The sequence below is a fragment of the Epinephelus lanceolatus genome, chromosome 13, assembly GCF_041903045.1.
Source record: "Epinephelus lanceolatus isolate andai-2023 chromosome 13, ASM4190304v1, whole genome shotgun sequence".
Taxonomy (NCBI): Eukaryota; Metazoa; Chordata; class Actinopteri; order Perciformes; family Serranidae; genus Epinephelus; species Epinephelus lanceolatus.
The window spans coordinates 24753647-24776761 of record NC_135746.1 but is presented as its reverse complement, the minus strand read 5'-3'; the positions used below and the strand labels follow the sequence as shown (position 1 = coordinate 24776761).

Here is a 23115-nt window from a genome sequence, read left to right as displayed (position 1 = left end):
TTCATTCAAGTAGATATTACATCACAGATAATACGTGAAGTGCTGAAGAGCCCGCAGTGATCAGTACTCCTTGTTCTCCTCCTGTCTCAGCTGAGGCCATGCACATCGGGAGTCTCATCGCAGCTCAGGGGTACTTCTTCCCTATATCAGACCACGTCCTCTCCCTCAAAGATGACGGCACTTTCTACCGCTTTCAGGTGAGCAGAGCGTCAAGTGATGATAAAGACACAGAGGAGGCTGAAGGAGAAGTGGAGAGGTCTCAATAGAGCATGTTCACGTTATATTTAGATAATTCAAGAGTGCAATGAAGTGAGTTCTAAGAAAATATGCTGTTAATGTCTTGGGTTCATGTTAAAGGTTTATGGCTACAGTGTCTGTTGAGTATCCTGAGATTACTAATTGACTCTTTGTTGAACATCTCTTGTGTCACCTGATACTGAGCTGAGTATCAGATGTTGCCAACAAGGCTAACACATTGATTTTAAAACAATGTTATAATTACCACTACATGTATGAGGCCAAAGAGAACTGAGAGGGTATCTTGTTCAGCATTTTGGCGATTCAGTGTATGTTTATAGGATAAAAGAAGACAAGACTTACTTTACAGCAGTGGTTTGTGAAAAACACACCTTATTTTGAAGTATAGTGAATTTCCAGCACAGAGCTTTTATTTTGAAGTGCCATTTCCTGCTGTAGAGTGAGTGAATTACAGATAGCTACTTGACAGAAGCAGCAAACTAGGTGGAGACATGGCTAAACACAAGTATGACACTGAATGTATTAAACTGTGTGACCTTGAACTAATGACTAAGGACAAATCTGGACCCCGTGGCTGGACCAGTTGGGAACCACTGCTTTACAGTTAATGCACAATATTAATATATTACAGATCCTCAATGTATGAAATCAACAAAAAGGACACTGTCATGGTTGTGACAGGAAGAACTACTGTGGCAACATTCCTAATTTAAGGAAATACTGACATACCTGTATAAGGGAAAAACATTGTTTTTGACAGTGACTTCATAATGTGCCGATATGTTCAACTTTACACAAGCGTCTTTGATAATAATGCCATCATAATAACACAGCCACATACAGGTATTGTCTGGGGTTTTAACGAGTCATGTGAGCTTCTTTTCCCCCTGTAGTAACAAGATAATCAGTGATTCCAGACCTTTCTCTACTGCTGACACAGCACTGTGGAGATGGGTCTGGCTATGCAAGACTAGGCTGCAACTAACACTTATTGTCATTGTTGATTAATCACGTAATTATTTTCTTGATTAATCAATTAGTTTGGTCTATGAAACGTCAGAAAATTGGGAAAAATGTCAATCAGTGTTTTCCAAGCCCTAGATGATGTCCTCAGATTTGTCCACGACCGAAAAATATTCAGTTTACTATCATAGTAAAAAAGAGAAGAAGAAAATATTCACACGTGAGACACTGGAATCAGATCATTTGGACTTTTTTTTTTTTTCTTAAAAAATTACCCAAACTGATAAATTGATTATCAAATTAGTTGGCAATTCATTTATCCTCCTGAGACCTGCACTTTTTTTGTGGTATGCATTTTTAATTTTTCCTCACTAGTTGGGATCAGTTGGGCCTGCAAAGTATAAAAAACTTAACATTGTCCACGATAATTAAGTCCCAATGTCCTCAAACGAGACGATAAGAAAGTCCAAGTGTCTTCAACCAAGTAGGCTACTGACTAATTAACAGAGTCTAAGCCTGTTACTGTTGCTATAGTCTCTATACTCTACATTCAGTGAATGTAGAGTCTGTAGGCAAACCCCGGAGATCTTGCCTCCGGAAGAAGAGCGGAAGAGCCCTGGTTTCCATTGTAGGCTGTTTTGTAGTCCGCGTGATATTGACCAATCACGTTTGAGCCGGCTGCAGTTGCTGCCAGTTGTTAAACGGTCCGTGCGGTGAACTAACAAGGCGGAACATAATTGGCGTCACTGCAAACTCTGAATCCATCGCAATGGTTCAGCATATTTACTTACATAAAAACGGAAGTCGGAAACGGAAATTCGCCTCCTCCGCCTAAATCAAACCAGAATGCCAAAAAATCGGGGGTATGCTGTTGCTACAATTGGTCAAATTTGTTGCCATATCAATCTACAAACATTATTCAACATAAAATTAAGCTACAAATTTCAAGCATAAAGTTTGATCAAGTTTTGGACTTTGTCCATTGTGTCAGGATCAGCTGCAGACTGACTTGGCAGAGATGGCGGCCATCTTGTTTTTACATGGATTGGTGTATTGTGCTCTTACTGCCACTAGATGGCACAAAAAGTGTCCATGAACGAGGACAACAGGTCTAAGTTAAGTAGAATGAAGTATAGGGTGAAGTAAACCCACACAAAAAAATCCACATTTTCAGGAGCCCCACTTAACTGGAATGCAACTTTAGGAAGTGTTTATTTTTGTAGATTTTTTTTTTTTTTTTTTTTTTATAAATCTGTTTATTGTACAGGTCAGCGAAAAGCAGAAAGAGCAGCAGCATGAGTAAATAAGAACAATACAAATGTTCAGATGCCAATCAGAAAATAAAGACAATGAAGATTGAAAATTGTCATTGAGCCTTTGTTAAAAGAGAAAATAAAATGAGATCAAAATAAAAGGGAAAAATGTACATTCTGTCTTTACTTCGAACCTTGTTTACATTCTGTCTTTTATGTTTTTTACCTTTTAACAACCCACCCCCCGCCCTCACTATGTCTGGGCCACAAATAATAGTAAAAAAGTGACTATTTTTGTAGATATTTAAAAAAAAAAAAACAGATCTTCTAATAATGGCTCTTAATCAAAATGGATTACAATCATTTTTTTCTCCAATAAATTCAAATTGCCCCATGCCTTTTGTAGCAGACCTAAGCTCAAACTAATCCAGTCTTCATCCTGCATTAGTGTGAGAGATAAGTCCAGTGAGGTTAATCTGATCGCGGGTGTGCTTACTTTTCATAAAGACCTTTATCAGCTGTTGAAGATTACTCGCTCTGTAATGGAATTACTACACACCAATCTTGATCCCGACGACAAAAGGCCCTGTCCACGATCTACAGCCTCCTCAGTACTATGCTGTGATCCTGTGTGACCCGATTAAAAATAAATGGTGATCTGTTAAAATATTCATCAAGCAAGCGAGGGAAGCAGGTCTGGGTTTGGGGCTGAGTAGGCGGCTACCAAAAGCCTGACAGAGAGACACAGTGTAGTAGAGTAGTGCACTGGAATTAGAGTCTCATCAAGGGACAGAAACGAGAGAGAAGCGTGCTGACATTTTACTCCTCCTTCACCATTCGCAGATAAGACGGTGGCATTAAAGTCACAGATTAATTATCCCAGACTGTTTTATCCAGAATTTCCTAATTAAAAATAGGAAACAATGTTTTCACATTCCTCAGTGGGGAACGGCGAGGCAGCACGTGGCGAGATTAGAATGATCTCTGTGTAGCATCTTCCTTCCTATTCACTGAGTCTTGTTGGAGGGCTCAGTCTCCACCCGAGCTGGAAGAGCAGTTTAATTAAACCAGACGGCAGTGCGCATTACCGTGCTGTGACCTTGGTTCTCCTCCTTCAAAGTGAAGTGGAAGAAAAGACAAGAAGAGGAGGAGGAGGAGGAGGAGGAGAAGGAGGAGGAGGAGGAGGAGGGCCGTTCGCCATTGTAGCAAAGCTTCATAAAGATAATCACCATTCATTAGCATTTCATTTTCTCGGCAAATTAAGTGCAAGGCAAAGAAAAACACGGAGCAGGAAAACCAAAACAATTAACACCATCTAAATCTCTCTTCGCTGAAACAACTGAAGATGGTTTTAAAACTGATTCAAAACCCTGCCAGCTATGTCAAATAACAATCCTATCAGCATCTGTGCTTCGCCTGCTGGCTTTATTATTCTGCTTTGCCGTTGTTTATTTTGCAGCTTTCATCGCTGCTCGTTTTTATTGTGTTGCTGCAGCACTCCCACGCCTCTGCAACATCCCAGGATGCCTCTTACTCTGTGAAAAGTTTTAGGAGTCAGCTGTTCTGAATTGGTTCAATACTGATAATAAAAAAAATATTGTGATTGCTCACATATTGGTGCAGGGCAATCATGTGCACAGCTGTGTCTCTGAGGCACAAACAACTTCCCCGTAAAGGTCAACGTCATCACTCCAGATTTTGTCGGAAAGTTTCGAAAGGACGCGTTTGTCTTCATAGTTTTGACTCTCCGTCCTTGAAATACTAACCACTGGTTGATCCACGTCTCTTGTCTGTCAACTTTTCCCTTTGTTCTCTCATCAGGCACCGTATTTCTGGCCGTCCAACTGCTGGGAGCCTGAGAACACAGACTATGGTAAGAGCCGTAATTTGTGACAACTTCTCCTTATAGTATGTTCTCTTGTGTATTTTAAGGAGCAATGCTTGGTCATCAAATTGGCCCTAGGTGTCCCTCCAGACCCCCTTGTATTATGTTCAACAGAGGCCACTGTATTGCTTTTTGACACCTAGTTTTAGATAAATGAAAAGACCACACACACCTGCCTTTACTTACTGGATTAAAGACGCTTTGTGCTATTTTAAGTTTGAGAAAATTCAGTACTCTTTAAGGGGCTCCAGAAAGACCTTTAATTAAGTATGGAACCCTTTTTTTAAAGGTCCAGTGTGAAGGATTTAGGAGCTATATTGACATAAATGGAATATAGCCTTGTTGCATAGCCATGTTTCTACAGTAGCCCAGAGTGGGCAAACACTGGCTCCAGATAGAGCCATACATGTTTCTGCGATTTCATGTTGGCCACCGTAGTTAGAAGCTCATCCGTAATGTGAAGTATTCAGTGTTTTTACCGGATTTTATCACCTGGGGCCTCATGTACTTGCGTGGATTTCCTACTGAAACATGGCGTACGCTTAAATCCGTCGTACGCACAAAAATATCCAGATGTATGAATCTGTGCGTACACATGAATCCAAGCTTTCCTTTGTACATCCCAATCAACGTGGAATTGAGCGCACATGTTGGAGTACCCAGCCCCCTCCCTGTCCACACCCCCAACCTGCAACTGAGATTCCCCTCTCTGCACGATCAGAAAACTAAAACAAAAGAATGAATAAGACAGGAAAAAAAGAAAATCTGAGATCCACAAGATCCACATTGATCGAATGAAAATGCTTCCTGTTGACAAAAACAAATTCATCCTGCGATGGCGCTTTTATAATGTGTGTGCAGTCGTTAGCTCCGCTAACATTAGGAAAACCTCACTGCAAATTGTGCTTTAATGTTGGCCCGTTCAGCTGCATATGGGAATTTGATATACCTGGCTGGCATGCGAATAATTCCGTCCCACACAGCTGGCATGACTCGGCTCAGGGTCTACTGGCACAGTCCCGATCGGTTGGCCAGCTCCCTCTGGAATGCCTGTGTTGCTAGGAGTCCCGGTGTGGTCAGCACCTGTATGGATACAGGCAGCGCATGGCTTCTCGCCGTATCGCCTTCTAAGGTCGGCTGCAACTCTGCACACAGTTCCAGGAGGATTGCCCTCGGGAACCAATGCGGCAAATACTGCTAAAACAGCCATTGTTGTTAACAGTATTTTTGGCACCACTTTGCGCATGCTTTTATATCCACTCATCTTATTGCAAACACGTGGGTGTGTTAATTGTTCATGTGTCTCTGATGTGCACATCACTCTGAGGACTAATTGTTTTCACATTTATTTATTATAACAGTTTCCCAGCATCACCTCTAAGTGTCGCCAAAGGATCAACAGCTGTAGAAACGTGTGTACGCCAGCCATGAAGTTGGCGTGAGGCACCGCACATTTCCACGGTCATTTCAGTCTTAATACATCTGAACTTTGCCGTGGAAAAGGACATACACCACGTTTTTGTGCGAACGCACCATTTGTACATGAAGCCCCAGGTCTGTTTGTTTTCGAGAGGAAGAGACCTCTGTGGATAATTCATCTCCACGTAAAAACCTCCTGATCAATAAACACTAAAGGAATTCTAACCAGGAGACGTTTTAGCTGGTTGCAATCTGCAGTTCTCCATTAGATACCACCAAATCTCCCTAAATCTTTGTCACTTCACCTTTAACCATATAAAAGAGAAAATCCAATAGTTATCCAGTAGTTAATGTAGTGTTTTTGTTATTTTTTCAAAATAATTACTACTATTTTCTGTTTTTTTTTGTTTGTTTGTTTTTGTGTGTAGGCCTACATTATATGTCACTAAATATATCATACAGTATTGTACCATACCAGTTGTCAGAAATTACAATCCATTATCTCAGGATAGTGTTTAGCACACAGTACCATTGCATTACTCAAAAAGACAATAATACAATATTTAAGGGAGTGCTAATCAAGATGTTGATCAGAATGTCTAAACTGTAATATTTTACAGGTGTTTTGATTTCTATCATTCTCCAGTTATGAGCAACTTTCCTGTCACGCTGGAAAATGTTTGTGCTTCACTCAGTCTTTAAATGGAATTCACAGCAAGTGTTAATGAGGCCGATGCAGAGGGTGTTCTACCTTTATCAAACCAGCAGAATATAATTAACCATACATAATTGTAAGATTTACTCTTCTGTGTTTAGACTGAATCTAGAGATACATTTTTCTACTTTACATGTACAGGTTTGATAGTGATTAATAGGTGACACAAACCAAAAGATATTTCATAGGGCTAGACCAATATGTTTACTTGCATATAACTATCTTATCTGTAAAAACAAGTCGATATCAACCAGTCATTTGGTTGGTATCTGATATGTGATATGTGATGATACGATACGATACGATACGATACAATGCGATGTGATGTGGTACGGTGCAATACGATATGATATGGGCATCTACTTGATCACAACCATAAAAACTGTGCTGCAAACTTAACATTCAGTTCCAGTATTAATTTAACTGCATCATTATATTTTTGTCTCTTTTCACTCAGAGGCTGAATACATAGCAGAATTAGTTTTTAATAAAGGTCTAGTGGTTCATCGTGCCGAAGAGCTTCTAACAATAAAATTAATTCTGGGTTTCAGTGAAGAGTTGTAGCGACCCATCTTGACCTGAATTCTGCTTCAGAGGTTTTTACTGGCAAAAATAAAGTCTGTTGAAACACGAAGATGATTTGAATATAGTGAAAACCACTCATAGTGATCATGTCTGTCTAGGTCAAACTGATTACAATAAGTGGATGATTATTATAACTGAATTTTATTGACTGTTTCAAAATACAGTACAGCTGTTTCACTTCAGGGGCGTTATGTAACCAGGCTCTATCAATCCATTTGACAAGGGTGGCTACAGCCACAGGTGCTTTCCCCATATGCATTAATTTCCTGTCTCCATCACTAACAGCTATAAGCTTCAAGGAGACGTTTTTCATTGGGAGGGAATGACTTTGACTAGGACATGAATGTTAGCAAATGAAGAGGAACCAACTTCTCAGAAACTGAGGAGAGAGAGTGAAGGAAAGAAGGGGCTTGCTGTATTATAGGAGTATAGTATACTCCTATACTATTATAGGAGTATTATAGGCAGACTAGGCCTAAGTCAGCCTAACTAGGGGCTGGTCCAGGGCAAGCCTGAGCCAGCCCTAACAATAAGCTTTATCAAAAAGGAAGTCTTAATTCTAGTCTTAAACGTGGAGACGGTGTCTGCCTCCCGGACCAAAACAGGAAGATGATTCCACAGAAGGAAAGCGTGATAGCTGAAGGCTCTGGCTCATGTCTCAGCATGTATTAAATGTTGACAGTGACAATGATAACAGATCTACAAGTATCCTGACTTGAAAAGCAATTCATAAGAAAACCTGACCTTACAGTGTAAACACACTTGTATCAGGTTATACTTGAATATAGATACTGAGACGTACTGTAGAAGGGCTGGGCAGTATATTGATATCAATATCATGTTATGAGACTTGATACCGTCTTAGATCTTGTATATCATTATATTGAAAGTGTTGTCTTTTCCTGATTATAAAGGCTGAATTACAGTAAAGTGATGTCATTTTCTGAGCTTACCAGACTGTTGTAGCTGTTCTATTGTGTGCTTTTACCCACTGAGCTTTTATAGTTACATTAATAATGAGTAATTATCATCATGTAAATCACCAATACAATATAGTCACAGTATTGATATTGAGGTATTTGGTCAAAAACATTGAGCTATATGATTCTTTTCCATATCACCCAGCCCTACACTTTCGCTTTAGTTGTACCCTCCGCTGTAAAGGGCCCAGTAAACAGGGTTAGTCAAACACTGCTCCACTTCCTGCCCTTCATCCTGTCACAGAGGCAGCCATGGCTGGAGTTTAGGGCTCAGCACCTCTGCACACACCAGCTCATAATCCTAAAGCAACAGATAGGTGGGCACGCAGCCTCCGAAACTGCTTGTACTCTCATACCATGTGAGGTGAGGAGAGGTGAGGCAGGTACATATGGGATGAGAGATGCATGCCTGAAGGAGAACATGTAAACTGATAAATCCCAGTCTTCGATTTTCTCTGTTCCTGCCGCAGCTATTTACCTGTGCAAGCGGACCATGCAGAACAAGACCAGGCTGGAGCTGGCTGATTATGAGGCGGTGAGTGATGGATTGTTCCTCTATAGACAGATCAATACGTAGCATTGATCTGCGTGTCAAGCTTGGGGCAGAATAACACAACATCATAAAGGTCAGATTTGTGTGTGTGTGATAGTATGGGATCTTAATTGCATCACAGACACTTTAAAACTGTGGGATGTCTTTGGATTTATTTGATAAAGCTTTAATATTACTTTTTGATTATAACATGTCCCAGTGTCTCTGTCTTCTCTCCAACAGGAGAACCTAGCCAGGCTGCAGAGAGCCTTTGCCAGGAAGTGGGAGTTTATCTACATGCAGGCTGAGGCCCAGGTCAAGTAAGTGTGCTTTGTTACCACAGCAACTCATGGAACCACAATACACACGGTAGTGTCACTTACACCTAAGGTAAAAGATAAACAATACAACATAACAATGTGTGACATGTCGTATTACAAGTCATGAGTGTTTCTGACTGACTCCATTAACCCTCACGTTATGGGATTTCTCAAAACATTACCTGTCGAGTGTTGTCGGGGCACCGCGGGTCAGCTGCTTTTTGTTTCTGAAGTTTCTCAGGTAGACGACATGATGGATAAATTTTTAAACCAGCAATGATGGACAGCATGCTGTTAGGACATATAGAGACTAGAAACTGGAGACAGAAGAGGGATGGAATACAAAAAGATGGATGTCTGCCCTTACCAAAGCCCTCTGTGATTAATTTATAGATATACACTGAATCCAAGGGCGAACTTTATAAAGTGAGAACAGTATTTTCAACACGATCCCAAGATCTTTACACACAGCACAAAACATTTGGGCCCCTGTTCTTCACACCATTGTGTGCACCTGCAACTTACAATTTAACCACTACACACTCACTATAACTCTGCAATATATTCGACAATGCTTTACACATGAAGAACAAACCTATAACTGCAGATATCTCACATCCGTAACACTCTGAGTTTGAGCTGCTCCCGTCTGGCCATCGATTCAGGGTCTCAGGAACCAGCCAGAGCAAACATATGAAGTCCTTTACTCCTCATTTGTTATTCTCATGTACCAATCCGGTCTCACTCGAGGTCATTGCAGCATCAGACACTGATGGAAAAAGACGCCGTCATAGTTCAATGGCCTTCAGCAGCATCGGGGGAAACGCGGTGGGATGAGAATTAAAGTTATGGCGGCAAAGCTCTCAGTAAGATTATAAAGCCAAACCCTGTTCTTTTTTCCTAAACCTAACCGCATGTGTTAGTTGTTGAAGGGAAAACAACGTCAACTTACGGTGTTATTTTGAAAGAGACTGTGTGTAAATGGTAAATTTCCTGTGAAAACCTAGGTGTATTTTGAAAGAAGACAATGCATATAACAGGCAGAACTTGACACCGTGTCCTAGAACTTCAACATCCAACACACCCAGGATAACTTGCACGTTATATCTGGTCATGGAAAGTCCATGACCAAACGTTGATAAGTGACGAGGTTTGAGTGAGAATGTGTTGCATGTACGTTTCTTAATTTTCTTCCCACATTTCATCTCTCCCGTCATGTATGCCAGCAAGCTGAAATCATGTTTGGATAGAGTTTTAATCTGATATGTTTCATAAACGTTGGGAAGAAATGTTTTTATGCCTCTATGCCAGTGATGGCTGTAGCCGGAGGCAATATGTTTTTGGATTGTATGTCTGACTGTCTCATCCTTGCGAGCGAGATATCTCAAGAATGCCTCAAGGGAATTTTTTCAGATTTGGCACAAATTTCCATTTGGACTCAAGGATGAACTGGTTAGAACTGATTAGATTTGATAGTCAGAGGTCTTATTTTTATGCATGTGATACCTCAAGAACAGCTTGAGGGAATTTCTTAAAATTTGACACAAACATCCACTTAGACTGAAGAATAAACTGATTCAAATTCTGTGGTTGAGGGTCAAAGGACAAGGTCACTGTGACCTCACAAAATATGTTTTTGGCCATAACTCAAGAATTCATAGACTACTGCAGACAAAGGTTCACACAAATGTCTAAGAGGATAAAATCATGACGTGATGACATTTTATATCCAAAAGGTCAACTTCACGGTGACATTATAAGTTTCTGCAGAAAACACTTTTTTACTCAACATTATAACTCAGGAATAGAAGGGGAGACATTTGATCCAATACTAAAATGATGACACCAATCTTGAGTGCCCACCTTGAAATTATGCTGATTGTAAAGATCCTCTGTGCTGCTGGGGGAAAGATGTGTGTGAGGCATCCATGTTTTCATAGACATGGATGTAAACTATAAGAGAAACTCGGGGGTGTACTGTGGGGTGGTAATTCTAGTTTTATTACAAGTACTTAAAAAAAGACATGGAAAAGTTTTTAAATTTTGTCCTTGAAAATGTGTAGGAACAACAAGGGGAGGTTGACAGTATGGTCTATTTAATCTAATCTTAGACATTATGCATGAAGCTCCTTTTGATGATTTCTTTCTTTCTTTCTTTCTTTCTTTCTTTCTTTCTTTCTTTCTTTCTGTGTGACCAACATTTCGAAAAAGCTGGTGGTCACAAAGAACTATGTTCTTTTGTCCAGAGAACATGATTTTGATATTGTTTTATCTATTTTTTAGCGGGCTTTTGGAGGTTCTCTTTATGAATAACTGTCATTATGAGCTTGATAAAGATGGAATATGTCACAAAGCAGTTTCACTAGATTGCATTAGATTGTGTAGGTGTACCTAATAAAGTGGCCAGGGAGTATTCAGATACTGTACTTTAGTTTGAAAAAAAAGTTACAAATAAAAGTCCTGCATTTATATTTCTTCCCAAGTACAAGTTAGCATCACTCAGAACTAAAAGTAATCTTTAAATGTTTTCTGCAAGAGATAAATCACTACATATCTTGGTTTATTATTATTGATGCTTATATTATAAGATCTTATGTTTCTATGTAAAATATTGATCTGAAAGTAACTAGCTGTGTATGATGTATATATAGCTATCTAATGAAGTATGAAGGACATGTAGTAGCAATTTTAGGTACTTTTAAGTACTTGAGTAAATTTAGTTATTTTCTACTATTGATTTAATTGTGGTAGCACATTTAACAGTTTCATCCATTCTATTAAAATCTGTGAAGCCTACCTTTCCAAGGCACTTGCGTATCACAACAGCACCAAATGATCAGCCTTGTCCAAATAAATGATGTCCTTGCTGTAGATTTGTCCACAGAGCAAACCACAGTGTCAGAGTGCAACCGCAGCTCCTGTAGTGACAAGAGTACACATCAGTGGCTGTGAACAGAGCACACACACACAGTGGAGATGGTGCACAGACGGGTGCTGGAACCATGCCAAACCTTTGAGCACAGGAGCTTCAATATTGTTAAAAACTGATGGACATATAGACTTTATAATCTTCTGAATCTATCTCTCTCCCCTTCTTATCTCTCCATCCTGGTTCAACTGCTACATCTAACGCTGATGCCAGGAGAGCTGTATTTCTCACACTGACTGATCTCATCTGCAGGATCGACAGGAAAAAGGATAAAACCGAGAGGAAGATCCTTGACAGCCAGGAGAGAGCCTTCTGGGACGTCCATAGACCTGTGGTAAGCCTCTGTCCCTGCGTGTGAGAGTGTAGCCACCGGCCTCGTCTTCCATTCAGTCCATCCATCTTCCATCTCTTTTCTATCTTTCCACAGCTTATGCTTTGGGTTAATTTAGAGTCCCACTCTCCTCAAAAATGTGTTTCTCTTATGTTTACGTCCCCTATAATGTCTGAACTTGACCGGTTTTGCTGGAGCGCACTGGAATGACGATAAGCACTTGAAGATCCATTCATTACCAAAGTGCATGTCATGCAAGAGAGCCAATTAACACAAGTGGAATGGTCAGAGTTGTTACGTTGACATTGCAGTGTGCCTTCAGTAACGATCAAGAAAAGGTTCCACCTTAAATTTGCCAATAGCTGTCAGCATTATCCTTTGAGGGGCACAGTTAATAAAGGGTGCTTTCAGACCTAGAGTTGTCTTGCTTTGGTCTGAATCAGCGACTAATTTTGTTCCAAAGTTGCATAATTGCCTAGAGTTGGTTCATGTTCTCACGGCAGCATTTACAAGTAGATCAGATCAAATGCCTTGCGTGAGAAAGCTGCTCTTGATTGGTCAGAATTTCCATGTGGGAAAAATCCAGGAAGTAACCAAAACGTTGAAGAAGAGTTCACTTGCAAGATAAATGTGACACTTTCTAATGTCACAATGGAGGGACAACTACGCAGGTTGATTTTAGCGCTGGTCATCGAGGACTATATTGCTGTCATTGTTCATTTTAGTCAAACCATACAGTTTGAAAACGAGGCGCGGCTCCAACTAGAAAACAATGTTTTGATGCATTGGATGTGCTGAATGTGCATATTAAGGCAGTACAGGAGGAGGTGCACATTAATAATCCTCCAGGACTGTAACATGCTCATGTTTAACCCAAACAATGTGTCATGTGACTGCAGTTGGTTCAGATCGAGGTCGGAACACGTTCTCACCACAAACGAACCGCACCAGAGTTCATTTGTAACCGGACCGAGACCACCTCTTCAAGAAGGTCTCGGTCTGGTTGTTTTGGTGCACACCTGAGTGTGATTGCTGGGTTCAATCCTGCCCAAACGCATTGCACTAAGGGGGCAAACAAACTTGAGTTCGATTGAACTGAACCAAACAGGGCAGGTGTGAAAGCACTCTACATTACTCTACTAGATTGTACAGATGTGTGACGTATCCATGTTTTCACAGACATGGATGTAAACTGTAAGAGAAACTTGACTGGTGCCGCAAGGCACAAAACCGCTGGGCAGTAATTCTAGTTTGTCTTGTTTTTTATGTGTTTTTTATCCAGCCTGGATGTGTCAACACGACAGAGATGGACATCAGGAAATGTAGACGCATGAAGAACCCTCACAGAGTTAAGAAGGTATACGCTCTGATTACAACAGTGTGACGCTAAGCCTTTTGTTATGACATTTGAAAGTCCTGAAGGTATAAATGTACACATAGAAAAACACTGTAAATTCATTAAAATACTGATGACTTTAATTTCAGTAGATATAAGGTTACAAATAACTAAATCATATCAGCACTGTTCCTTAATGAGTTTTACATTGATGTAAGCAATCATCTTTGAATTACTGAAATTCAACCCTTTAATTTTACAACACAGTGCACTGTCGCTTTCTTGTCAGCTGTTTCCATGCTTTATTTGCACTGTGAGGAAAACAACAAGTACAAATTGTTATCTCTCTATTACCTCTCCCACTTCTCCTCTCTCATCATGTTGGAATGGCCCAGTCAGTGTACGGCTTGGCGGAGGAGGGAACACAGTCTCAGAGTCCCATACATACTCCCTCGCATCACTGCAGGAAAGGCACCAAGGAGGATGTGGAGAAAGAGGTAAGAGTCTGTCCGTGCAGAACTTGCCAATATAATCAACTCGCTCAAACAAAGCGTCAATATTTGTGCTGCGCTGTATCATGTTTACTCCACCAGTGTTTGAGTTCATTTCCACAGAAGCATTGCAGAGGAGATTGACAGCCTCTCCACTGCATTTCACACTTTGTAGTATAGGGTCAGATTTAGCAGGAACTCTGCTTTATTGCTTTCTAGAACAATGGAAGATTGATTTTTACCACAAAACAAGAACACAACTGGTGCAGCTGGCCTATGGAAAAATAGTAGAAGCACTAACGTTGCTAGAGAGGCTGCCAATCAACTCAAACATGGTTTTGTTTGGTCCTTATGATAAAGCCAAGATGTCGTTTTCTGCATTTGGACAATCATACACTTTTTTTTTTTAAAGAATTCGAGGAAGTTATTTAACTGTCATGTTTGCTGTTCTCATACAAAACCAGCATGAACAACTGACTGCTGTCACCTCCCCTTTCAGATCTTATTCCTGAACACCCAGCTAGACCGTCACCGTATGAAGATGTCTAAGGTTGCTGAAAGGTACTGCACTAAAAATGCTGCACATCACGAAGAGCATGTCTAATATTTATCTCTTCAATCCACACATCGTGTTGGCTGAGAAAGACACACCAGCTTCTCATAAAGAGGCTGCCTGCCTGCTTTCACATCTGCTCTGCTCTCTCTGACCATCTCTAATCAGACAAACCAGTGCTCTGCTGACTTCCCTTTTATCAGATCTGTATCAGGGCAGGGGCAGATGGAGATGAACCTGCGGTGTTTTCAGTCTGACATTTGGAAGCAGAGTTAATACGAAAAGAGCCTTAATTCCACAGCATCTGTGCAGTGACTGTTTGTGTTGATGGATGAACTGGGTTACAGGTTTAGTAGGTTGTGGTTTCTCCCTGGATTTCCCTGCTTCCCCCCATTGGGTTGGCAATGTGGAATCGGGGTCCAAGAGAAAGACACTGGCCATGGAGCAAAGAAAAATAAAGGCTGCCTTTGTAACAGTATCAACAGTTGGTGGATCCAAATGCACCAGACTAAACTCAAGCGGGGTGAAACAAGGTAAAGTACATGGGAAGTCTGTCCAAAAATCAAGTAAAAAAAAAAACATCAAAGATAGGTCTGTTCACCACAAGGAGAAACGGCTGGGTTGCTTGACATGGAGGTACAAAGACAAACTGGCACAGAAGAGGGAACACACAAAAACACCAGGGAGGGCAGGATAATGAGGGATAGGTGAAACTAATCAGGGTGGAGGAGATGATCAAACATGGAGAAAAACACACAGACAGGAAGTAAAACAAGACGTGACTTGTGAGGAGAGTGACTACAAAATAAACCAGGAAACTACAAACAAAACCTAGAACCATGACAGCCTTAACTGACCTTACTTTGTAATGGGGTCCAGCAACCAGATCCACAAAGGCTGTTTGGGCTTATCAAGTAATTTCTTTCTGTAGTCCAAAAATTTTACTTTATCAGAAAAAGGTGAAAACGTGAAATATTACAGCCTGCTGTCTTTGGAAATCCATTCGTTCTAAAGAATAGAAATGAGAGTCTGTATTTCTATGTTGCTGCGCTAGGAAAATTGCAAGTGAAATACTTAAAAGTTCACTGTGTTGGATTTGGGGGGATATATTGACAGACAATAAATATCATAAGTTTGTTTTCTTTAGTGTATAATCACCTGAAAATAAGAATCATTGTGTTTTCATTACCTTAGAATGAGCCGTTTATATCGGCAGTGCCAGCCCGTGACAAAGGCAGTATAGGTGAATGCTAAGGGCACTGTCATCCATAGAGGGCGCCAAAATGGTACAAGAAAAAAAAATCCAAATGTTTATCTTTTACTATTTTTTACTAATACTATTACTAATATTATTTTGAAATATGACATAAGGTCACAACAACATAACAACATAGCAACATAGCAAAGCCTACTTACTAACAGAGAGGCCCTTTTTTTCTGGGTTCCTGCTGCCCCCCTGCCTCCCCCTCCAGCGGTCCTTACACTTTACCTGCTCTCTTGGGGAGATGGGCGAGTTATCGGACATCATGTGAACCCCGAAACACCAAAATGTTATCATGTCAAAGCAACAAAAACTCTCTGGTGCCCACTCAACTACCACTACACTACTGAGAGGAGTGGATGTGGAGATTAACACACCGCCTAGGGCACCAAAAATGTTAGGGCCGCCACTGTTGCACTGCCATGTTTCCACAGTAGCTCAGTGTAGACAAACCAAACACTGGCTCCAAGTAAGGCCATTCATGTTTTCGCATTGGCCCACTATAGTTAGTAGCCCCTCCATAGCGACAGCATTGGAAAAAGACTGATATTTTTAACGTGAAACTGTTGTATGCAGTGTTTTTACCTGTTTATATCACCATGGTTTCTGTTGGAGAGAACGAGACCTCTGTGAATAACCTCCTGAACAATGAACACTGAAGGAATTCTAACCAGGAGAAGTTTCAGCTGGTTGCAATCTGCAGTCCTGACCACTAGATGCCACTAAATCTCCCTAAATCGTAAACACTGTTCCTTTGAAGTACTTGAATCATTAGTCGATTTGCTTTAGAAAGACGTTTTACTGTACTGGCAGATTTTTCATTTGTTCAAATACAATTTCAAGATAAAGTAAAGACAACAATGGCCCTCATTCATCAACCTCTCTTAAGATAAAGTGTTTTCTTAAAACCCACTTACACAGTTTTCAAGAAGATTCTGACATTCATCAGTGTTTTCTTATCTGGGATCTGTTCTCAGGAATAAACTCTTCCGCACATTTTGAACTGACATGTTTGTGAAAATTAATGGTTATTGTGTTTTCTTCAAATCTACTGTTGTATAATGTCATATGTTTTATATTAGAATTAAATTTGTACCTATACGAATAGGATCAACTGGCCTGTGCTATCGACTTACGAGGACAATAGGATTCATCATGACAGGAACACAAACTTGAAGCCTCAAAGCAAACACTGTAAGCTTCACAAACATTAGATTTATTGCAGGGATTTTGTTTTGCACTGTGCAGGCATTCTTTGTATTTTGTCCACCTTCTCCATAGTGCAAGAGAGACATGAAGCGTTATTGATGTATATGTGTTTGTATATGTGTTATAGCACCTATTATAGTACCTGCCCCCCTCTATGTGGTAGACACTCTGCTGTGTTTATTTGCCTGACAGTCCCATCCTGTGCTCAGTCAGTCGGGACAGCCATTACCTCCCAGCAGAGCAGAAAAATGTGATTACTGCTCCGCTGCTCTGCCTCTCTGACCCTTTAACCTCCTGACTCCTCATACGGAGCCGAGTTTAATTGGTGCTCCACAGAGCGAAAAGTTTGAGGCGTTAACCCAAACAGTGCAGGAAACAACATGTCAAACAACATCAGTCATGTTGGGCGATAACATTCAAAACGATTACTTTCATAAAGTTATTTTTTATTCACCTCACATTAGGAATAATTTGTCAGATATGATCACGTTTTGGGTCAGTGAGCCTCTGATATCCCCGTAGGCTGGAATGTTCTCCATCAGTGATCCAGCTTCTCCTCAGGCTCAACAGTATGTACAATGAAGCTCATGTGTATATGTCAAGGTAAAAATATGAATCAGACACATTCAAGCTCAAGTACAGATTCATATAAACAACTTAGGATTGCAAAAATCTTGATTTAACAGTATCCTTCACTTCCCCAATAATTAAAAAACAAACAAACACTGTTTTCTTACAAACGTGGCTGACAGTAAGACAGGAGGAAATGCAAGGCACATTTAAGTCTATTAATCACATTGTTAAAGTACATAAACTGTGTATAAACTCTTTAAATTAAACACAAGATGTTATATTACTTATACATGTCAAAAAATCATGTTAAATATTTAGAGCTTTCCCCAGGATTTTTTTTTTTTTTTTTTTTCCCCAAATATCCATCTATTGGTATAAATGGTGAATCTGAATGTCACCAGAAAAATGAACTGGTAAATAGTGTTGTAATTTGATTCTCCAATGATACAATGAGCTTATAATGCATAGAATATTCATCTCAAGAGGTTTTTAACATATTGTTTTTTGGAGATACTTAAGATACATTGCTATGAATAAACATTTATGAAAAATAAATATTATAAATATAAATTGTTCAAAATAGAAAGCATCATTTCCACTAGTACATGATTTCTGCATTAAAGGAAATGACCACTTTAGAATGAAAATGCAGACAGTACTTACTGACCCTCATGCCGACAAGAAGTCCAGTGTAGTTTTTTAATCCACAAAACTCGTTCGGGGTATCAGAGGATAACAGCTAGCCGGAATAACAGCTACACTTGAAATGCACGGAACCCACATTTTGAAAATGTAATAAAACTCCGCTAATGCATTTCAAAAACGTCAGAACGGCTCGTTCTGACATAATTTACTCCACTTTTATAGCATCATTTGTCACAGTTGTCAGTTAGCCTGCCCTGCAGGAGCGAGTTACATAAATTACGTCTTTTCAAGTCAATTTTGCATGCCGCGGCTTCAGGGCACTTGGATTACGACGGACGAGTTTTATTACATTTTCAAAATGTGGGTTCCATGCACTTCAAATGTAGCTGTTATGCCGGCTAGCTGTTATCCTCCGATAACCCGAATGACTTTTGTGGATTAAAAAACTACACTGGAGTTCTTGTTGGCATGAGGGTCAGTAAGTACTGTCTGTATTTTCATTCTGTAGTGGCCATTTCCTTTAAGATTTTCCATCCATCTGAATAAACAGAAAAAGTAACATGTAATAAAGTACCATAATCCAAAAACTTTTTTGCTAATGATTCCTGAGTGCATTTAGAGTAGAAATCCACCATAACAGTATTTTTTCCTGTGTTTGGAACATAAATGTGTTGTGAACGGGTTAAGAGTACAGGCTGTATTGAGTTCAGCTCAGGCTGCCTCTGTCCATGGTCCTGATTCTCTTCTCGCCTTGAGTTGTTGCATGCTGTGTTCTGGATACATGTGAGAGGACTTAACAAACATTGTCTCTTCTGTTTGGTCTAATCATCACATGCATGCTCTGCTCTATACTGCCTGACATCCTCTATTTGACTGACTGATTTATTTAAGTTTCTTGGTGAGCTAGTTTGTTAGTTTCTATTGCTAACAGGATGACCTTGGGTGACATTTGATAGTTTACAGGCTCTACAGACCTGATTCATAGTCTTTGGGTGTCTCTATAGCTCCTCAGTAGTAACATAAAGCCCCGCTTACGATATCTTCCTAACAGCTAATAACTCTGACTCAGCTTTATTTACATAGCACCTTTCATACAAACATGCAGCTGAAGTGCTTTAATAAGAGGTCTGACCAAAGTATCAACATTTATGTTTTATTCAGAGTTCATATTCTTTAGTGCAATACCATGTAAATGAAAGTTCATCATTATTAGTAGTTACAATTTAGTTTAAATACAAAAATAACACTAAAAGAAGAAGGAAACTAAACTATAAGGCCTATTATAACAATCACCTTACCTTTAAAGCCTCGTTATGAGTTGAATTCCAAAGCTACAGTGATTACTTAAACTTGGTTAAAGAGGAGTAGACAAAATTAGGGACCTGACTCCAGCTCCCTACTGACACCAGCAGAAGAACGTACTAAAAGTAACTTAAATAGGCTCAAACATTATTTATATATATATATAGTATTCCCCTCTCCAAATGAAAATATAGGAGACAAAAAATTAAAAGAGGTATTTGTAAGAATGTCCACCTAGTCCAACTTAAGACAATATTTTGCTCTTCTTTTATACAACTTGAAGCTGTTTACCATGAACTGGCATTCTCAGGTGATTTATAATCTCATAAGGTTTTTGTTACAAAGCTTGAAAATCCTCAAATGTGTTATAACTGCAGTAAATTACTGTATGCACAGTTTGTTATGGAGGGATGTTATGTGGCCAAGAAGGTGTAGAAAAAAAACACACACTGAAAAAGATTCTTGAGTTATAGTTTATAGTGTGAGCTGTAAAACATTTTCAGAGTCCTTCTGCTGGTGTTGATTCACTTTCTGCTTGGCTGCATCTCCCAGTTGTTGTTTATCTTAGACTATCAAAGAGAGGTAGGAGGTTCACATCTGAGCTTGTGATCAGAACAGATGCTCCTGCTTAACGATTTGTTTTTTTTAATTCACTCATTAACTTCTGAAAGCTTTCAAGTCACAGTTATATCAGGTAAACAGAGGGAATATTGATCTCATTGAACAAATTGTCAGAATATTAAACTTTGTCCTTAAACTTTTGGCCAACGATTGAATCAGCCTCTCTTGTGCTCTGTCCCCTGTGTTGTGTCTGTGTGTCAGTCTGATAAGTTACACTGAGCAGTACATGGATTATGACCCGTTTGTGACGGCGCAGGAACCGCCCAACCCGTGGACCAGCGACGACCCCTCCCTCTGGGATCTGGAGGCCAGCAGGTACGAAACCAGAAAGTATAGCAGTGTCACTGTCACAGCCAGTGAACATTTCCTCTTCATTTCTTTTTCTTTTTTCAAGCCCTTGCTTGGACCTCACTCATCTTCAATCTCACACGCATGTAAAGTTTCGTTGCTGTATTTCACACAGTTGGAAAGTTATTGCCTCAACAAAGTCTGTCCACACGCTCTCTGTAAGTAGCTGTCTGTAAGTCACTCACTCTACAGCAGGAAACAGCCCTTCAAAATAAAAGCCCTGTGTCAATAATTCACTGTACTTGAAAATGTATGTGTTTTTTACAAACTTGACATGTTTCCAAGTCACTTGAGGTCTAATCAGAATGGACCTGCAACCCACTTTTGGACCCAACCCACCAGTTGGGAACCACTGAGTTAAAGTCAGGGTGTATTTCCGGAAAACAAAGTGAGCTCACCAGACTTCTGTGGCCTGTTCCTCATCTCTACTTGAGGCAAGCACCTCAAGGCTTCGTTAGCTGCCATGAATCTCCAACCACACTGTTCAATTGAGTTGCACTGTGGGTAATGTAGGTGGCAGGTTTTGGCAAGGAGGAAGAAAGTGTGGTATAAAAAAAGATGATATCTCTCCCTCTGCTTCATCAATTGTAATCCTTTTTCACAACAACAACAACACAGCTGTCCATCGTTCTTTTTGAATTACAGCAGATGTGAATGATGAAATTTGCCTGACGTGAGCAATGAATGAACAATGAAAAGGGAAAGGGAAAAAAGGGAAAAAAGGGAAACTAAATAAGACTTTTAGTGAATTCTTAAAAAGCCAGTGCAAAAAATCCTGCTTGTTTAATTCTAAGATTATCTTTTATACAAATCTGAAAAAAATAAAACGCTGTATAAATAGCATCTGGAGCTGAGGAACAATAAAAGGGATCAGTGCTGCAGAGTGAGGAGTAATTTGACAGCAGCTCTGAGTGGTATTTACAGGTAATTACTCTGAGTGATTGCCCATTTTTTGCAGTGAAGGAAACACGGAGGTCATTCTGCTTACTCCATCAATCCCAATCAAATAATCCAACTCTGTTTATGTGTTACAGTCACATATTGGACAATGTCAAATTATCGATCATCCTCTGAAATGTTCGCAGAGATATGGAGGTAATGAACTAAAGCATTGTCTCTCAGAGAGGGCGTTCGCAGCTCCAAAGAAGTTACACTCTGCTCTGCACTCCTGGCCTGCTCTGAATTATGCAGGAATTAATTAGAGAAGACGTATAATCATTGTGCCTAATGTAGTTTAATAATTTAGCTGAATTGATTAATTGCAGAATAGGAGAAAATGTATTCCCTGCAGAGATTAAAATTGATTGATGATGATGACAGATGGCATAATGCGCAGCTTTCCCGACACTAATCTCACATCAGCATCAGGCCTTTTAGATGACTGATTGCATTTTAGGTTTTAATGTCTTCTTATGGCTTCCTCTGTATTCATGTCAGCCCTCGCGATGCTGAGTATTTCTCCACCATTTCCCTGTAATTTAATCTCTCCTAATCTCTGTCTAATCTTGACCTCCCTGCTGAAGCGTCAGGTGGATGCTTCATACTGCCTCCTTCTGTGTCTCCCAGTAAGGAGCCCAGTCAACAGCGGGTGAAGAAGTGGGGTTTCTCTCTGGAGGAGGCCCTGAAGGACCCGGCGGGACAGGAGCTCTTCCTGAAGTTCCTGGAGTCAGAGTTCAGCTCAGAAAACCTGCGGTGAGCACAGGAGATGCTTCAATAATCATCTCCAACCGTCTTATGTCCTGGTGTTTTTTTGCCAGTGAATGAAAACTTTTACATTTGCTGTTGTAAACATGCTGCGCTCCAGGGAGAGAGAAAAATCATGTGGTGCATGCTGGTGGTCCATTTTACATTTCAGTTGTATTTCTAAGGAAAAGTTTCTTCTGCTTTGGACAAAATCATCCTGCTGACATGTGGTTCTGTGTAAATCTGAAGCTGTTCAGCAGCACCTTTTGTGCATCTTCTCTTGTGACATTGTGAGGAGAGTATAACAGTTAGTCAAAAGCTTTCACTGCTCTGAAAATAGCCAGAAAACACAGATTTCTCTTTGGTATGCCTTTTGTTCCAACCTACCATTTCAACCCACTTGCATGCTGTAAACACAGGAAGAAAAAAAATCACAAATGAAAGATTTTCCTCACAGAAACACAATATTCCAGAGTAGGAAAAGGATCCTGTCGGGCTGAATTGTCACGCAGACTATCTTTGCACTTGGAAATATAATTACCCTGTGAGTTGTGCTCAGTAAGATATATCCGTAACTGATTTCTTTTAAATGATATTCTCCCTAAGAACACATTTGCATGGTCGAAAAACAGTGGAAAAAAGCGGGTTATATGAAAAGATCAAATAAAACAAAACTGATGCATGTGGAGAAACTAGGTAGAAAAGACCAAGAGAGAATGTGAAGCTGATGTCACGCTGTGTTTAGTTTTTGGGACAGGGACACTATCCTGGGAGGAACACACTGTGTTTACTGTGCCTGCTACAGTGGTCAAGCGACGGTGTTTGGACAAACTAATCATGATAAACATTACAGATCCGTTTGAACTGGCAGCCCAAGGCTGGACTATAGACCACAATGCTCTGCCTCCACTCACAAAGATATT

At 40.1% G+C, this 23115-nt stretch overlaps 1 protein-coding gene across 1 annotated transcript in view; it reads left to right on the top strand.

The window, feature by feature from the left end:
- LOC117270389 (regulator of G-protein signaling 6-like) overlaps nucleotides 1-23115 on the top strand; it is a 158523-nt gene that overhangs the window by 118461 nt on the left and 16947 nt on the right. Inside the window, exons 5-14 of the mRNA XM_033647975.2 lie at nucleotides 91-197; nucleotides 4296-4347; nucleotides 8529-8593; nucleotides 8834-8910; nucleotides 12092-12173; nucleotides 13453-13527; nucleotides 13902-14003; nucleotides 14497-14558; nucleotides 20363-20476; nucleotides 22076-22201. Coding sequence (XP_033503866.1) covers nucleotides 91-197; nucleotides 4296-4347; nucleotides 8529-8593; nucleotides 8834-8910; nucleotides 12092-12173; nucleotides 13453-13527; nucleotides 13902-14003; nucleotides 14497-14558; nucleotides 20363-20476; nucleotides 22076-22201 — 862 coding nt within the window. The remainder of the gene's footprint in view (nucleotides 1-90; nucleotides 198-4295; nucleotides 4348-8528; nucleotides 8594-8833; nucleotides 8911-12091; nucleotides 12174-13452; nucleotides 13528-13901; nucleotides 14004-14496; nucleotides 14559-20362; nucleotides 20477-22075; nucleotides 22202-23115) is intronic.